This window comes from Oncorhynchus masou, chromosome 5 (genome assembly GCF_036934945.1).
Source record: "Oncorhynchus masou masou isolate Uvic2021 chromosome 5, UVic_Omas_1.1, whole genome shotgun sequence".
Taxonomy (NCBI): domain Eukaryota; kingdom Metazoa; phylum Chordata; class Actinopteri; order Salmoniformes; family Salmonidae; genus Oncorhynchus; species Oncorhynchus masou.
Window position 1 is genome coordinate 14353184 of NC_088216.1, and position 16555 is coordinate 14369738.

At 46.8% G+C, this 16555-nt stretch overlaps 2 protein-coding genes across 4 annotated transcripts in view; one reads left to right on the top strand and one right to left on the bottom strand.

Moving 5' to 3' along the window:
• Positions 1 to 6056, top strand: part of parn (poly(A)-specific ribonuclease (deadenylation nuclease)) — a 37354-nt gene extending 31298 nt beyond the window's left edge. The window contains exons 22-26 of the mRNA XM_064961148.1: positions 524 to 719; positions 1000 to 1145; positions 3969 to 4035; positions 4164 to 4324; positions 5690 to 6056. Of these exons, the coding sequence (XP_064817220.1) occupies positions 524 to 719; positions 1000 to 1145; positions 3969 to 4035; positions 4164 to 4324; positions 5690 to 5736 (617 nt within the window). The 3' untranslated portion in view covers positions 5737 to 6056. The remainder of the gene's footprint in view (positions 1 to 523; positions 720 to 999; positions 1146 to 3968; positions 4036 to 4163; positions 4325 to 5689) is intronic.
• Positions 6057 to 9708: 3652 nt separating this feature from the next.
• On the bottom strand, positions 9709 to 15927 carry LOC135533989 (zinc finger protein 271-like). Of its 3 annotated transcripts, XM_064961167.1 has the most exons (4): positions 15823 to 15927; positions 14444 to 15293; positions 11996 to 14228; positions 9709 to 10393 (listed from the first exon to the last, which is right to left on the bottom strand). In XM_064961167.1, exons 2-4 carry the CDS (start codon positions 15053 to 15055, stop codon positions 10323 to 10325), a joined length of 2916 nt encoding a protein of 971 aa, XP_064817239.1. In that variant the 5' UTR covers positions 15056 to 15293; positions 15823 to 15927; the 3' UTR covers positions 9709 to 10322. The 3 variants fall into 3 exon arrangements, with proteins under 3 accessions (XP_064817239.1, XP_064817234.1, XP_064817228.1); XM_064961162.1 differs by lacking the exon at positions 9709 to 10393 and having other exon boundaries at positions 10685 to 14228; positions 14471 to 15293; XM_064961156.1 differs by lacking the exon at positions 9709 to 10393 and having other exon boundaries at positions 10685 to 14228.
• Between the last annotated feature and the right edge of the window lie 628 nt (positions 15928 to 16555).

Here is a 16555-nt window from a genome sequence, read left to right on the forward strand (position 1 = left end):
TGCTATAAGACAGACAGTTTGACCCAGAGACCGGCCCTGCTCCCTATATAGAGCGCTACGTTTGACCCAGAGACCGGCCATGTTCCCTATATAGTGCGCTACGTTTGACCCAGAGACCGGCCCTGCTCCCTATATAGTGCGCTACGTTTGACCCAGAGACCGGCCCTGCTCCCTATATAGCGCGCTACGTTTGACCCAGAGACCGGCCCTGCTCCCTATATAGTGCGCTACGTTTGACCCAGAGACCGGCCCTGTTCCCTATATAGCGCGCTACGACCCAGAGACCGGCCCTGCTCCCATAGTGCGCTACGAAGACCCAGAGACCGGCCCTGTTCCCTATATAGTGCGCTACGTTTGACCCAGAGACCGGCCCTGCTCCCTATATAGTGCACTACGTTTGACCCAGAGACCAGTACTGGACTTGGGCCGGAGCTCACATGATGGGAGTACCGGGCCAGCAGCACCTCCAATGTTCTCCATCTTTATTCTGACCCGACTCCCGTTCCCTCCTCTGCGTGTCCAGCGATGAACACCAGTCGCTACGCGGAGAGCTACCGTATCCAGACGTATGCCGAGTATGTCCAGGGCAGGCAGCAGGTCAGGGAGAGCCAAGGCCATTCTACCCAGTCCTGGGACGAGGACGGCTGGGTTAAACCGCACTACACCTCCCCCTCTACAGTTGGTGCTGGTCCTACTGGCTACAGCTACGGTCACAACAGGTACACTCCTTTCGCACGCTGAGGCACGCTGAGGCACGCTGAGGCACGCTGAGGCACGCTGAGGCACGCTGAGGCACGCTGAGGCACGCTGAGGCACGCTCGCACACTTCATTCGATGGACTTTTAATGGAAGAGGGTTGTTGAAAGGCATCTTGTCCATTAAAATGTCCCTGTTCTCTTATTAAAAGAAGTTAAGGATGTTCTACAAGGTCACCATGGAGTCTGTAAGGCAGGTTGATGTTTTAAATGTGACGGCCGGTCCGTGTGTTGTGGGCGTCAGGCCGTCGCTGGGGAAACGCTGCGTCAGTCCAATCCAGGAGGAGCAGCCTGCGGAGGGAGAGGCTCAGAGATCACACGCTGACGGATGGAGTGGCTACACGCACTCTCACACACACTCCGACACGGGCAGCAAGAAGATCAGACCGAGTAAGGACACACACACACACACACACACACACACACACACACACACACACACACACACACACACACACACACACACTCCCCTGCTAGAAGACAGACAGTAAGGACACACACACACACACACACACACACACACACACACACACACACACTCCCTGCTAGAAGACAGACAGTAAGGACACACACACACACACACACACACACACACACACTCCCCTGCTAGAAGACAGACAGTAAGGACACACACACACCCCTGCTAGAAGACAGACAGTAAGGACACACACACACCCCTCCTAGAAGACAGACAGTAAGGACACACACACACACTCCCCTGCTAGAAGACAGACAGTAAGGACACACACACACACACACACTCCTCCTAGAAGACAGACAGTAAGGACACACACACACACACACTGCTAGAAGACAGACAGTAAGGACACACACACACACACTCCCTGCTAGAAGACAGACAGTAAGGACACACACACACTTCCCTGCTAGAAGACAGACAGTAAGGACACACACACACACACTCCCCTGCTAGAAGACAGACAGTAAGGACACACACACACACACTCCCCTGCTAGAAGACAGACAGTAAGGACACACACACACACTCCCCTGCTAGAAGACAGACAGTAAGGACACACACACACACTCCCCTGCTAGAAGACAGACAGTAAGCACACACGCACACACGCACAGACAGACAGACACGCACACACACACACTCCCCTGCTAGAAGACAGACAGTAAGGACACACACACACACACACACACTAGAAGACAGACAGTACACACACACACACACTCCCCTGCTAGAAGACAGACAGTAAGGACACACACACACACACACACACACACACACTCCCCTGCTAGAAGACAGACAGTAAGGACACACACACACACACCCCTGCTAGAAGACAGACAGTAAGGACACACACACACACACTCCCCTGCTAGAAGACAGACAGTAAGGACACACACACACACACACCCCTGCTAGAAGACAGACAGTAAGGACACACACACACACTCCCCTCCTAGAAGACAGACAGTAAGGACACACACACACTCCCCTCCTAGAAGACAGACAGTAAGGACACACACACACACACACTCCCCTCCTAGAAGACAGACAGTAAGGACACACACACACTCCCCTCCTAGAAGACAGACAGTAAGGACACACACACACACACACAGACCTCCCTAGAAGACAGACAGTAAGGACACACACACACCCCTGCTAGAAGACAGACAGTAAGGACACACACACTCCCCTGCTAGAAGACAGACAGTAAGGACACACACACTCCCCTCCTAGAAGACAGACAGTAAGGACACACACACTCCCCTGCTAGAAGACAGACAGTAAGGACACACACACACTCCCCTGCTAGAAGACAGACAGTAAGGACACACACACACACACTCCCCTGCTAGAAGACAGACAGTAAGGACACACACACTCCCCTGCTAGAAGACAGACAGTAAGGACACACACACTCCCCTGCTAGAAGACAGACAGTAAGGACACACACACACACTCCCCTGCTAGAAGACAGACAGTAAGGACACACACACACACACACTCTCCGCTGCTAGAAGACAGACAGTAAGGACACACACACACTCCCCTGCTAGAAGACAGACAGTAAGGACACACACACACACACACACACTCCCCTCCTAGAAGACAGACAGTAAGGACACACACACACACACACACTCCCCTCCTAGAAGACAGACAGTAAGGACACACACACTCCCCTCTAGAAGACAGACAGTAAGGACACACACACACACACACACACACCCCTGCTAGAAGACAGACAGTAAGGACACACACACACACACACACTCCCCTGCTAGAAGACAGACAGTAAGGACACACACACTCCCCTCCTAGAAGACAGACAGTAAGGACACACACACTCCGCTGCTAGAAGACAGACAGTAAGGACACACACACACACACACTCCCCTCCTAGAAGACAGACAGTAAGGACACACACACACACACACTCCCCTCCTAGAAGACAGACAGTAAGGACACACACACACACACACACTCCGCTGCTAGAAGACAGACAGTAAGGACACACACACTCCCCTCCTAGAAGACAGACAGTAAGGACACACACACACACACACACTCCCCTCCTAGAAGACAGACAGTAAGGACACACACACACACACACACACACTCCCCTCCTAGAAGACAGACAGTAAGGACACACACACACACACACACACACTCCCCTCCTAGAAGACAGACAGTAAGGACACACACACACACCAGAAGACAGACAGTAAGGACACACACACCCTCCTAGAAGACAGACAGTAAGGACACACACACACACACACTCCCCTGCTAGAAGACAGACAGTAAGGACACACACACACACTCCCCTGCTAGAAGACAGACAGGAACTAAGTGTATATATCCACCACCAGAGTACAAATCAGGAAGAAAATGTTTAAATGCAAACCCTGATCTAGAAACATCTGATCTGATGTGGTCTGTATTGTGTCTAGGGGTGTGTAGGTCTGATCTGGGGTCTGTATTGTCTCTAGGGGTGTGTGGGTCTGATCTGTGGTGTCTCTAGGGGTGTGTGGGTCTGATCTGTGGTGTCTCTAGGGGTGTGTGGGTCTGATCTGGGGTCTGTGTTGTCTCTAGGGGTGTGGGGGTCTGATTTGGGGTCTGTGTTGTCTCTAGGGGTGTGGGGGTCTGATCTGTTGTCTCTAGGGGTGTGTGGGTCTGATCTGTGGTGTCTCTAGGGGTGTGTGGGTCTGATCTGTTGTCTCTGTCTCTAGGTGTGTGTGTACGGACGTATGCAGGAGTCGTGGACAGTAGGACGTCAGAAGGCTGGCTGAAAACTCAGTAAGTAAAGATGTGTACAGTTGAACATGTAACTCCAGTACTTTCAGTGCTGCCTGAAACTTGGGAAAAACTACCTGGGTGTTCGTTGAAGGAAGTTACGCCTGTGATTTGGTTGCTGTTGCCTGTAGGTCCGAGTCTGATTCGTCGAGCATGAGTCCGATCCAGGAAGAGGCGGGGTCGGAGGCGGGAGACGACGCTAGTGATCCGGCGGCGGGCGAATGGCAACAGCAGCCTTCAACCAATCAGAGCAAGAAGAGCCGCAAGAACAACAGGAAGAGGAAGACTGATGGTGAGACGAGTGAGAGCCAACGCTTGTGTTCGAACAACCGAAAGACTAAAATGCACCTTAAGGAAATGCAAAGCTACAAATGTGTTTTTTTTTTAAATATCCAATTTCGTCCCCCTCAAGTTCTCTAGCAGGTCATTCCAGAGGCTGGGGTATAGGTACTACAGGCTACCTCTCCATGCCTCTTGGTTCCCCTCAGGTTCTCTAGTGGGTCATTCCAGAGGCTGGGGTATAGGTACTACAGGCTTCCTCTCCATGCCTCTTGGTTCCCCTCAGGTTCTCTAGCAGGTCATTCCAGAGGCTGGGGTATAGGTACTACAGGCTTCTCTCCATGCCTCTTGGTTCCCCTCAGGTTTCTAGCAGGTCATTCCAGAGGCTGGGGTATAGGTACTACAGGCTACCTCTCCATGCCTCTTGGTTCCCCTCAGGTTCTCTAGCAGGTCATTCCAGAGGCTGGGGTATAGGTACTACAGGCTTCCTCTCCATGCCTCTTGGTTCCCCTGGTTCTTAGCAGGTCAAAGAGGCTGGGGTATACCTGAGGGACCTGCTCCATGGGTTCCATCACGTTCTCTAGCATGTCTGACATGTATTGAGGTGCATGCCTCTTGGTTCCCCTCAGGTTCTCTAGCAGGATTGAGAGGCTGGGGTTTTCCTCTCCATGCCTCTTGGTTCCCCTCAGGTTCTCTAGCAGGTCATTCCAGAGGCTGGGGTATAGGTATAATTGTTATGCCTCTTGGTCTGAGTTTGGGAGAGTTAAAAGGCCAGAGGACCTGAGGGACCTGCTGTGGGTACATCACGTAATGTCTGACATGTATTGAGGTGCACAGATTATGGATTGATTTTTAAAAAATCAATAGAAGAATCTGAACGGGTTTAATTGTTAATCTTGCAGCCAGTGCAGAGACCTTTTTTAAACCGGTGTAGAGTGCGTTCTCCTCAGTACCCACGCTGCAGCGTTCTGTATATGGTTTTGCAGTTGATCGATGTCTTTCTTGGTTCGACCAGACAGGAGAGCATTACAGGAGTCAAGCCTGCTGGAAAATAAAAGGATGAGTCTCTTTCAAAATGTGTGGTCAGATTCTCTCTTGTTTTCGGCTCCAGTAATAAGAACTTCGGTCTTGATTAATCTGGAGGAAGTCGAACAGTCTAAAGTATTTAAAAATCACTAAATAGTCTAATTTATCTATGGAGGGAACATCCTCTGGTGCCAGACCCTGATAAGTTGGAGCCTAACAGCTAAGCTTGGCTGTGTTTGCTCTCTGCTTCTCTATATTGGAACAGTGGTCCACAACGACACACCAGTGGTGTACCTCAGGTTGACTGACTGGGACCTGTCTCTCTGTGTGTCTCGTCTTTCCCTCCCTCTAGGTGCAGAGACGACGTCTTCTCTGTTCGACGTTCCTCAGGTCTGGTAGCGATGGAACCCGAGCTCCTGGCTCCTTACCACCTGGGTTCCTACTTCCTACCCCTGGCCACTTGACTCCTACCCCCTAGGACCGGGTTTGGAACGAGGCCTGAAGTTTCAACCAGCTGCAATTATCTGACTGGCTGAGAGAAACAAAGCCATAAATCATGATAGGAGTCCTCAGCATGTGGTATAGCAGGATATTATTTAGGAAAGAAAAAACGGTCCCAAATGGCACCCTAATCCGTATATAGTACACTACTTTTAACTACGGCCAATAGAGCTCTGGTTCAAAGTAGTGCACTGAGGATTGTGTCTCCTAAATGGCACCCTAATTCAATCTCTTTTTGTTTATCACTGTTTTTCTTTTGTTGCTCTACTTTTAACTACGGTCATTATAGGGCTCTGGTTCAAATTGATAGTGCACTATGTTGTGGTGCTACTGACAGGGTTCAGTGGAGTCCCAAATGGCACCTAATTCAATCTCTTTTTGTTTCACAGCCTCATCTCTGTTCCACTACTCTTAACCAGGGTCTATAGCGCTCTGGTCATAGTGCTCTATATAGGGGATGGGGGCCATTTGGTTCACTGCTCTTTTTCTTTTGTTGCTCTATATAGGGGGATGGGGGCACTGTTTTTCATTTCTGATTGATTGATAAACCAGGGTCCGCCTGGTCAAAACTAGTGCTCTATATAGTGATGGATTAGGTAGTGATTGATTGATAAATCCCTCTGTTCCATCGTGATGGATTAGCGCTCTCTCTGTTCCACTAACCACTCTGCATGTTGTGGTGCTATCTCTGTTCCACAGGGTCTATAGGTTCAAAACTAGTGCTCTATATAGGATGGGGGCCATTTGGTTCAGAACTACTCTTAACCAGGGTCTATAGCAAAACTAGTGCTCTATATAGGGGGATGGGGGGGCCATTTGGTTCACACCCTATCTCTGTTCCACCCAACCAGGCTCTGGTCAAAACTAGTGCTCTAGCCATGATCTCTGTTCCACTACTCTTAACCAGGGTCTATAGCGCTCTGGTCAAAACTAGTGCTCTATATAGGGGGATGTGGGCCCATTTGGTTCACAGCCAGGGTCTGTGTTCCATGAGGATCAAAGTTATAGAATATTCATCTAGAAATACACTATCTAGATTTGATGCGCTTCTTTGTTCTATAGAAGAGGGAATCGTGTCTTTTCTATGTTGTATCATCCTGAACACCAGGCCAGGCTCGTTGTTCCACGACCTCCTAGTTACTGTCACCGAGTCTGAAATCTTTCCCCTCACGGTGTCTGTTACCGGTGCCAAACCGGTTTAGTTTTAACCGTAAAAATGTTGCCTCCGTGTCCCCGTTCATCGTGAACCATCATTAAGTGTCTCTTAACCCCCCCCCCCCCCAATGCCACTTGACTGATTCTAGTGTAACACTGTCCTGGTGCTGTAGTAGGATTTTAAATGTAGTTTAAATAACTTCCTTTTTAAAAAATATGTATAAAGTTAAAGCCCCTCCCCTCTAATTTTATAGATCCTGCTAGAACCTTCTCTAATCTTGTGTCCTAAATGGCTCCCTGTATAGTGCAGTGTACTAGAAAGGGTATAGGGCCCTGTGTAGTGCAGTGTACTAGAAAGGGAATAGTGCCCTGTATAGTGCAGTGTACTAGAAAGGGTATAGTGCCCTGTATAGTGCAGTGTACTAGAAAGGGACTAGGGCGCCATTTTGTGAAACAACAAGAGGTGTGTTTTTTTTGGCGTGGTTCTTTTCCCTACAACAGACAGTCTAGTGGCATTATTACTTTTGTATGGACGCCTTTTTTTTGTTGTTGTGGTGTTTAAATGTCTTTATTTTTGCTGTCTTTACGTTCCCCTCGTTGGAACGTCCTCCCCTGCAACTGTCAAATATTGTATCAATGCAAAACGTGTCAACGTTAAAGAATACGCTGTTTTTGTATGAAAAATGTTGAAACAAATATTTCCTTATGAACAGGAACAATTAAAGAACGTTTCGTAGTAGTCCAGTGTTTTTCCTTTTTCATCTATTTAGTAGCGTTCTATATCCATGGCAACGTTACGTCTCAGCCGTCGCTGTGGGATCTATTTAGTAGCGTTCTATATCCATGGCAACGTTACGTCTCAGCCGTCGCTGTGGGATCTATTTAGTAGCGTTCTATATCCATGGCAACGTTACGTCTCAGCCGTCGCTGTGGGATCTGAGTTGAGTTTATTTTTACAGGGACAGTGCACATTAATCAACGTTTCAGTAAAAGTGCCGGTTTTAGCCAGCCGGCTAATTTTCAACCGCAGTCCCTGGGCAGGTTATTAAAAACAATTACAATATAGACAATAGCAACATAGGACAAGCAAGACGTAGCATACAGACAGAGCAACATAGAGCAAAAAGCAGCAAGACAAAATTCATAAAAGCAACAAAGTGTTTCCACACCTCACAAGCAACAGACAACATGGAAAGCGGCAACACACAGCTAGGGACCATGTTCACAAATCTGATTGACCTTTAGCCATGTCTTCAAGCATTTTGTAAAAGTGTGATATGTGGTGCAGTTATGTGTGTCTGATGGCAGTGTATTCCAGACATGGGAAGCTCTCACAGAGAATGCAGATTTACTAAAGGTGCTTTTCCTTAGGGGAACTATTCAGTCACCTCTCATGGCAGACCTTGTGTATCTGCTGCCATATGTCTGGGTTTTCTGTTTAACAAAAATATTGAGTGGAGGGGGAGCCAGGCCATTAAGGATCTTGAATACAAGACATGCGTCGGTGTATTGCACAAGATTTTCCCAACTCAAGAGCTCATGCTTTCTAAGGATGTGACAATGATGATGGCTATTGGGCTTCCTATCAAGCACTTTGAGAGCCTGTTTGTAGACAGACTGAATAGGTTTTAATGTTGTACAGCAAGCTTGGGCCCAACTAGTCAAGCAGTATGTTAGGTGGGGGAGTATCATAGAGTTGAAGTACAGTTTTGCTACCTCTGTAGTCAAACAATTTCGTATAAATCGGAAATTAGCTAGGTTGAATTTAGTTATTTGAATTACCTTTTTCACATGCTTTTTAAAAGTTTGGAATCAAGTATTATGCCAAGGTACTTAAAATCAGATACCACCTGGAGCTTCTCCCCTGACACATAGACATCTGGCTCAGTAGCATCTGTTGCCCTCTTTGTGAAGAACATGCAAACAGTTTTTTTCACATTGAGATGCAAACACGAGTCACTGAGCCACTTTGTAACCTGGACCATTACAGTAGTGAGTTCTTGTGCAGCTTGTTGTTTACTCTTTGCATGCACATATATCACTGTATCATCTGCATACATTTGAACTTCAGACCCAGTACAGACAGAAGGCAGATCATTAATGTACAGGCTGAACAGGAAGGGGCCCCAGTATTGACCCTTGGGGCACGCCCACATCATAGCTACGATAGGGCGACAGCTCATTGCTCACAATGACACAGAGTTCTGCCTTCAAGGTATGATTTCATCCATCTCATGGCATCTATTTAGTAGTGTTCTATATCCATGGCAACGTTACAGTACTAAATAGATCCGACAGCGACGGCTGAGATGTAACGTTGCCGTGGATACAGAACAGTACTAAATAGATCCGACAGCGACGGCTGAGATGTAATGTTGCCGTGGATACAGAACAGTACTAAATAGATCCAACAGCGACGGCTGAGATGTAACGTTGCCGTGGATACAGAACATCTCAGGTGTAGGATCTATTTAGTACTGTTCTGTATCCACGGCAACGTTATCTAACTGCACCTCCAATTAGTACGCTTCATGTCAAATTCAAATCAAATGTATGTATATAGCCCGTCGTACATCAGCTGATATCTCAAAGTGCTGTACAGAAACCCAGCCTAAAACCCCAAACAGCAAGCAATGCAGGTGGCTAGGAGAAACTCCCTAGAAAGGCCAAAACCTAGGAAGAAACTTAGAAAGGAACCAGGCTGAGGGGTGGCCAGTTAATAAATAATAATATTAAGAATTTATAATTAATTTTATTAATAATAACAACAAATAATAATAATCACAGGCAGAATGGTTGAAACTGGAGCAGCAGCACGGCCAGGTGGACTGGGGACAGCAAGGAGTCACCATGCCAGGTCGTCCTGATGTCCGTATTGATCATCTCTGGTTCTGCTGTAAAACTCTCCACTGACCACAGTCAAATAACTGAAGACAAACTACATCAGCATTCAGTTCAAACACGTTTACTGTCACGGTTTCCATGATGATTTTCCGTAAGACTGAAAAACAGCCTTTTGAAACACACATTCTTCAATATCATCTGCCAAAGTATATACACTTAGGCCTAGATTCAGTGAGATAATCAACCGACACAGCGGATGTTTTGGTGTCTTCTGAGGGGGAACTGTTGGAGCTGTCGACTATATATAGAAATAATACACTCGGATTTAAAAATCATTCGACTGGCTGTAGATCACATCACATTTCAGTGTTCTGTTGCCATGACTATTTCAGTGTTCCAACGTCTGAACCAGGACTGCGTGGGATTTCTGTGACTGTGCAAAGCCGATTGCAATGTCCGCTTCGAGGTGTAATGCCAGGAGCCGCTTATGGATCTGACGGCTCTAACGCAGTTCTACCTCCGACACCACGAAAGTGGATCTGATCGAAATAGAGCCCTAAAAATGTAGAACAAAAAAAAAGTGATTTGCTTTACACCACCGTGAAACATGTTAATATACTTTTAAGTTCATTGAGTCTCCTTAGGTATGTGTGTGGTGGAGGGGCGCTTGTTTCTTGGTGTGTAACTAAAGAGTTGTGGAAATGTTATCTTGAAGGACAAAGAGCTGGCAATCAATAAATGAATCCGTTTTTAAATCCAATGGTTGTAAACGGTAGCTGTGTAAAATGATATGGGCAGCTTTCTGTTGCCAGGTCTATGAATTTTGAGGTTGTTTCCCCCCCCCCCCATTCCCATCCCTTAGCGTTCTGTTGCCATGTCTATGAATTTGAGGTTGTTTTCCCCCCATTCCCATCCCTCAGCTTTCTGTTGCCATGTCTATGAATTTGGGGTTGTTTTTCCCCCCATTCCCATCCCTCAGCTTGTTTATACCGAAGATGGAGTGTTGATCTCATCTTGGTGTTTTCAACCAAATGATCTTTGGTTGAAAGAATGATCTTCTCATGCTCTTGGTGCAATTACACTCTTTAAAAAAATAAATATATATATATATCATGTTATATAATTGAGAAAAGTCTCAATACAACACGCAACGAAACAAAAATTGCTTTAATTAAAGCAGAATTGACATACTGAAGGTTGACAGTGTGAAGAAGGGGAAAAGCCTGAAGAACTGCTGGCCAAAACAAGACAACACAATCCCATCTGCCCTGTTTAAACGAGGTCCTGGGCTCATCTGACTGGGGGTCAATACTGAGGCCCTGTCTGAGTCTTTATAAAGAGGTCTGAGTCTCTCCTGTCTTGGTCTGAGTCTTTATAAAGAGGTCCTGTCTGAGTCTTTACAAAGAGGTCCTGTCTGAGTCTTTATACAGAGGTCCGGTCTGAGTCTTTATAAAGAGGTCCTGTCTGAGTCTTTACAAAGAGGTCCTGTCTGAGTCTTTATAAAGAGGTCCGGTCTGAGTCTTTATAAAGAGGTCCTGTCTGAGTCTTTATACAGAGGTCCGGTCTGAGTCTTTATAAAGAGGTCCTGTCTGAGTCTTTATACAGAGGTCCGGTCTGAGTCTTTATACAGAGGTCCGGTCTGAGTCTTTATACAGAGGTCCGGTCTGAGTCTTTATAAAGAGGTCCTGTCTGAGTCTTTACAAAGAGGTCCAGTCTTGGTCTTGGTCAGAGTCTGAGTCAGTATTAGTGTGTTGCGGGTCTTCACTCCATCGCTGCAGTATACCGGACCAATAGGGGGTGCTGTCTCTCCGGTGTGTCTTCTGGTGTTTCGTAAGAGCTCTTTTCTCTGAGAAACACTTGCCACAGTCAGGGCATTGGTACGGCTTTGCTCGAGGGCTCTGGTCTTGACTCAATCTCTGTTTTTTACCAGGCAAAGAGAAAGCAGAGTTGTGTGCCCCTGACCCGTGTGTATTGCTGTGTGTCTCTGTTCCGTGTGTGTTGCGCTGGTGTTTCTTCATGGCTTTCTTTTCAGTGAAACGCTTCCCGCAGTCTGGGCACTGGTACGGTTTCTCTCCGGTGTGCGTTAGTATGTGTGTTTTCAGGGTATTTGACTGAGAGAAACTCTTGTCGCAGTAAGTGCAGCGGTACGGTTTCTCACCCGAGTGTATTAGGCGGTGCCGTATTAAAGATGCACCATGCGAGAACTTCATGTCGCAGACGGAGCATTGGAATGGTTTCTCTCCCGTGTGCACCGTCTGGTGACGTTTCATGTATGACTTCTCAGTGAAGCGTTTGTCGCAATGGGAGCATTGGTAAGGCTTCTCTCCTGTGTGCTTTCGCTCGTGGATTACCAATCTATGCTTTGAATTGAATTCCTGGCCGCAAGTAAGGCACAGGAACGGATTCTTCTCTCTTTCTTCCTTGTTCGTTTTTTGATGCTTGGTTCTCTGATGATTTGACAAGGCCTGAACCACCCTGAAGGTCTTCCCGCAGTCGGGGCAGAGGTGCTGTTTCTCCTCGTGGGTCACCACATGTTTCTTCAGCGCTCCAGATTCCATGAAACCTTTTCCACAGACAGAGCAGACGTGTGGCTTCGCTACTTGCTCTCTGTGCTGCGTTTTCTGATGTCTTCTCAAAGCTGAGTGGAAGCCAAAGCTCTTGCCGCAGTCGGCGCAGAGGTGAGGTTTCTCTCCAGTGTGGGTCCGCAGGTGAGTCTCTAACCCTGCCTTAGAAGCCAGCCTCTTCCCACAGTGAGGGCATGGCTCAGAGACCTGTGTCTTGCCTACCTTCTCTCCTTTATGTCTTCTAATATGTGTTCTAAGATTCGAAGAGTCGTTAAATTGCTTCCCGCAAAGGGGGCAAATGAAGGGTTTCTCCCCAGTGTGCATACGAAGGTGCCTTTGATAACTACTTGAGTGAGAGAAGCGTTTGTGGCATTGGGAGCAGCGAAATGGTTTCTCCCCGGTATGCGTTCTCTGGTGGCTTGTCAGCCTTTCCTTTGTTGGGAAATGGCGCTTGCATTCAGGGCATTGGAATTGGTCTCTGTTTAAACGATGCAATTTGGAATGATTTGTTAAGGTAAATAAGGATGCAAAAGTCTTTCCACAATCAGAACAGAGGTGAGGTTTCTCTTCTGAATGGATGGCTTGATGTTTTATTAAGTATCCAGAATCTCTAAAGCCTTTCCCACAGACAGAGCACATGTGGGGCTTCGCACTACCTGCTGCGTGGAGTGCCTGATGTCTTTTCAGAGATGACTGAAAAGAGAAACTCTTCCCACAGTCAGCACAGAGGTGAGGTTTCTCTCCAGTGTGGGTTCTTTGATGGGACCTCAAGGCTCCTGGTTGATTAAAGACTTTACCACACACTGAACATTCGTGCCGTTTCACTCCTCCGTGCTCTGAATGACTAAGTTTCTGATGTTTGGTCAAGGAGGGACGGAAAGCAAAGCTCTTCCCACAGTCGGGGCAGATGTGAGATTTCTCTACAGTGTGGGTCTTCAGGTGAATGTTTAGTCTTGTCTTGGTTGACAACTTCTTCCCACAGTGAGAACATGGATGAAAGACTGGCTTCTTTACGGTCTCCTCCTGTTCTGAAGAACCAACATTGTTCTTAGAAGGTTTCTCTTTGGAATGTTCTCCGGAGTGAGTTCTTTTCATGTGTTTCTTCAAGTTTCCTGGATCATTAAAAGGCTTGCCACAATGAGGGCAAATGTATGGTTTCTCCCCAGTATGAGTTCTCAGATGCCTCTTAAGACTAGACAATTCCTTGAATCCCTTCCTGCAGTCAGAGCACTGGTGAGGTTTCTCTCCTGTGTGGGTTACCAGGTGCTCCTCCAAAGCCTTCTTTGTGGGAAATTTATCCCCACAGTGAGGACACGGTTCACGGTAGAGCCTCTCCACACCCAACTTATCTCCTGGGTGAGCTCTCCTGATGTGTTTCTTCAAGTTTCCTGGATCATTGAAACCTTTCTTACAACGAGGGCAAACATACGGTTTCTCTCCAGTGTGAGTTAGCAGATGTCTCCTAAGACTGGAATGTGTACTGAATGTCTTTCCGCATTCAGAGCATGTGGTTTCAGAAACATGACGTTTCTCTCCAGTGTGAGTTTTCAGATGCCTGGTAAGGCTGGAAAATGTACTGAATACTTTTCCACATTCAGCGCATATATTTTTCTGTTTCTCTCCAGTGTGAGTTAGCAGATGTCGCTCCAGAATATCTTTTGTGGCAAGACTCTTCCCACACTGAGCACAGGAGTGGGTTTTCTTGGAGGTTTTCTGCCCTGGTGTTTTCCTGCAGTCCATCAGCTGCACAGACACCCTCTTCAGACCCCAAATTAAGGCGGTACCGGGAGAGGCACGACACAGGGTCTTCGGTGGGTGTCGCTTGTCCTAGAAATCAGAAAAAAAGAGACTTAATTAATCAGGATGGGAAACCCTCTCCTGCCTGTCAATGAACTTTGAAGTCTTTCAATTCCTCTTACTCAAACTCATCCTTCTCAATAAAGGAGAAAGTCTAAGAGGAAGAACATCCAATATTCTCCCACAGCCTTGCATAAGTTGTTGAGGAATCAATGAAAGCATTGAGAAACAAACTAAATACTCACTTTCTGACTGGGAAAATAAATATTCACCTTCTGCTCTGGAGATAACTCCACCTCCAGCCCATTGCTAGGCAACCAATCCCTGACCTCCATGTCCAATTCTTCATCGCAGCCTGCAGCATCACAATCACCGGACTGGCTGGGACTCGTGGACTCTGCCTCCAGCCTATTGCTAGGCAACCAATCCGTGTCCCCTGCGTCACAGTCTGCAGCGTCATTATCATCAGATTGGCTGGGACTCATGGGCTCCACCTCCAACCTGTTACTAGGTAACCCAGCCCCACCCTCTCCATTCCATCCTTCATCGCAGTCTACAGGATCATCTTCATCGGCTTTGCTGGGACTCACGGGTGCACCACTAGCATCCTCCAGCATCCTTCTGATGTCCTCTTTCAGTTGAACTAACCAAGATAGTCCCTGCTCCTCTGATTTCATTGAATCCGTATTGTCCCACATTTCCTCCATGATTTTACGCCGCAACGAGCGGTGATCGATTCCTTTAACTTCGGATGCATCTCGGCCATAACGTTCACAAAGGGAGCGTAAATTGTCCTCAGTTAAATTCCATAAACTCTTTTCGATTTCATCCATCAATGTTCCCTTCTTTTGACTCATATTGTCTGTCGAGTTAGAATGTTTCTTGGTAAAAAACAGCAAGTTTTTGAATGGAGCTGTCACAAGTTTGAGGTGTCCTCCCGCTGGGCACAGATGTCTATTCCATGTTGGTTCAAAGTAATTGAATGAAAATGATGTGAAAACAACTCCGATTCAATCAGTGTGTGCCAAGTGGGCTGTGTTTATTCACAAGTCTTCTAGAACTGGAGTCTCATAACACCAGATCTTGTATGGTCACCTGTGTACATAGGAGGATTTGGAATGAAACAACAACTGTTTGTACCATTCAATCTACATGTATAGTCAGATTCTATTTTTGTCAAGTGTGTCAAATATTTCCCTTTTTTGTATAATGAATTTGTATTTTTAGTTAATAGAACATTATCAGTGACACATTTATTTGCCGATTTAATGACATTTAAATGTTCCCATGAGGGATTTTTATTTTGAAGGATCCAACCCGGAAGCATTATTCCGCTAGCTAACAGGCTAAGAAAAGAGGAACATCAAGTACAACAGTAACTAATTGACTATGCACAGCTACAATCGATCTGCATGTAGCTACCAGTCAGCAGAAAACAATACTTGTATTATTATATCGATTTGAGCACAGCTTCAAATTAGTTAGCAGGATCAATTAGCTAGCTAGCTACCAAGCTAAACAGAGCAGGTAGCTAGCCAAGCTAACGGTTATGCAAACCTATCAACTAATTACAACGTTTAGACGACCTTTATGACTGTTGGTAGATACCTAATACTTAACTTACCAGCTCGATTTAAGAAAAAATATTTCCCTGTATTTAGCAGTGTAATATTGGCTAGCTAGCTTTTCAAACGCGCCCTGTTCACGTTCGAGGAGAAAAGAAACAAAGGGGCGGGGACAACAAAGTACGGAGGCTGAGAAAGGACATGACATGAGAGCAGTGGTTCTCAACCAGGGGGACTAGGACCACTCCGTGGTTGTCCTGTTGGAATGGGAACCTTCGCCCCAGTCTGAGCTCATGAGTGCTCTGGAGCAGGTTTTCATCAAGGATCTCTCTGTACTTTGCCTCGAGCCTGACTAGTCTCCCAGTCCCTGCCGCTGAAAAACTTGCCCACAGCATGATGCTGCCACCCTCATGCTTCACCGTAGGGGTGGTGCCAGATTTCCTCCAGACGTAATACTTGGCATTTAAGCCAAAGAGTTCATTCTTGGTTTCATCAGACAAGAGAACCTCGTTGCCTGTTGGCTGTCATGTGCCTTTTTACTGAGGAGCTGCTTTTTTCTTTTACCTTTATTTAACTAGGCAAGTCACTTAAGAACACATTCTTATTTTCAATGACAGCCTAGGAGCAGTGGGTTAACTGCCTGTTCAGGGGCAGAATGACAGATTTGTATCTTGTCAGCTCTGGGATTTGAACTTGCAAGCTTCCGGTTACTAGTCCAACGCTCTAACGTTAGGCTACCCTGCCTAGGCTACCCTGCCGCCCCTTCTGTCTGGCCACTTCACCACAAAGGCC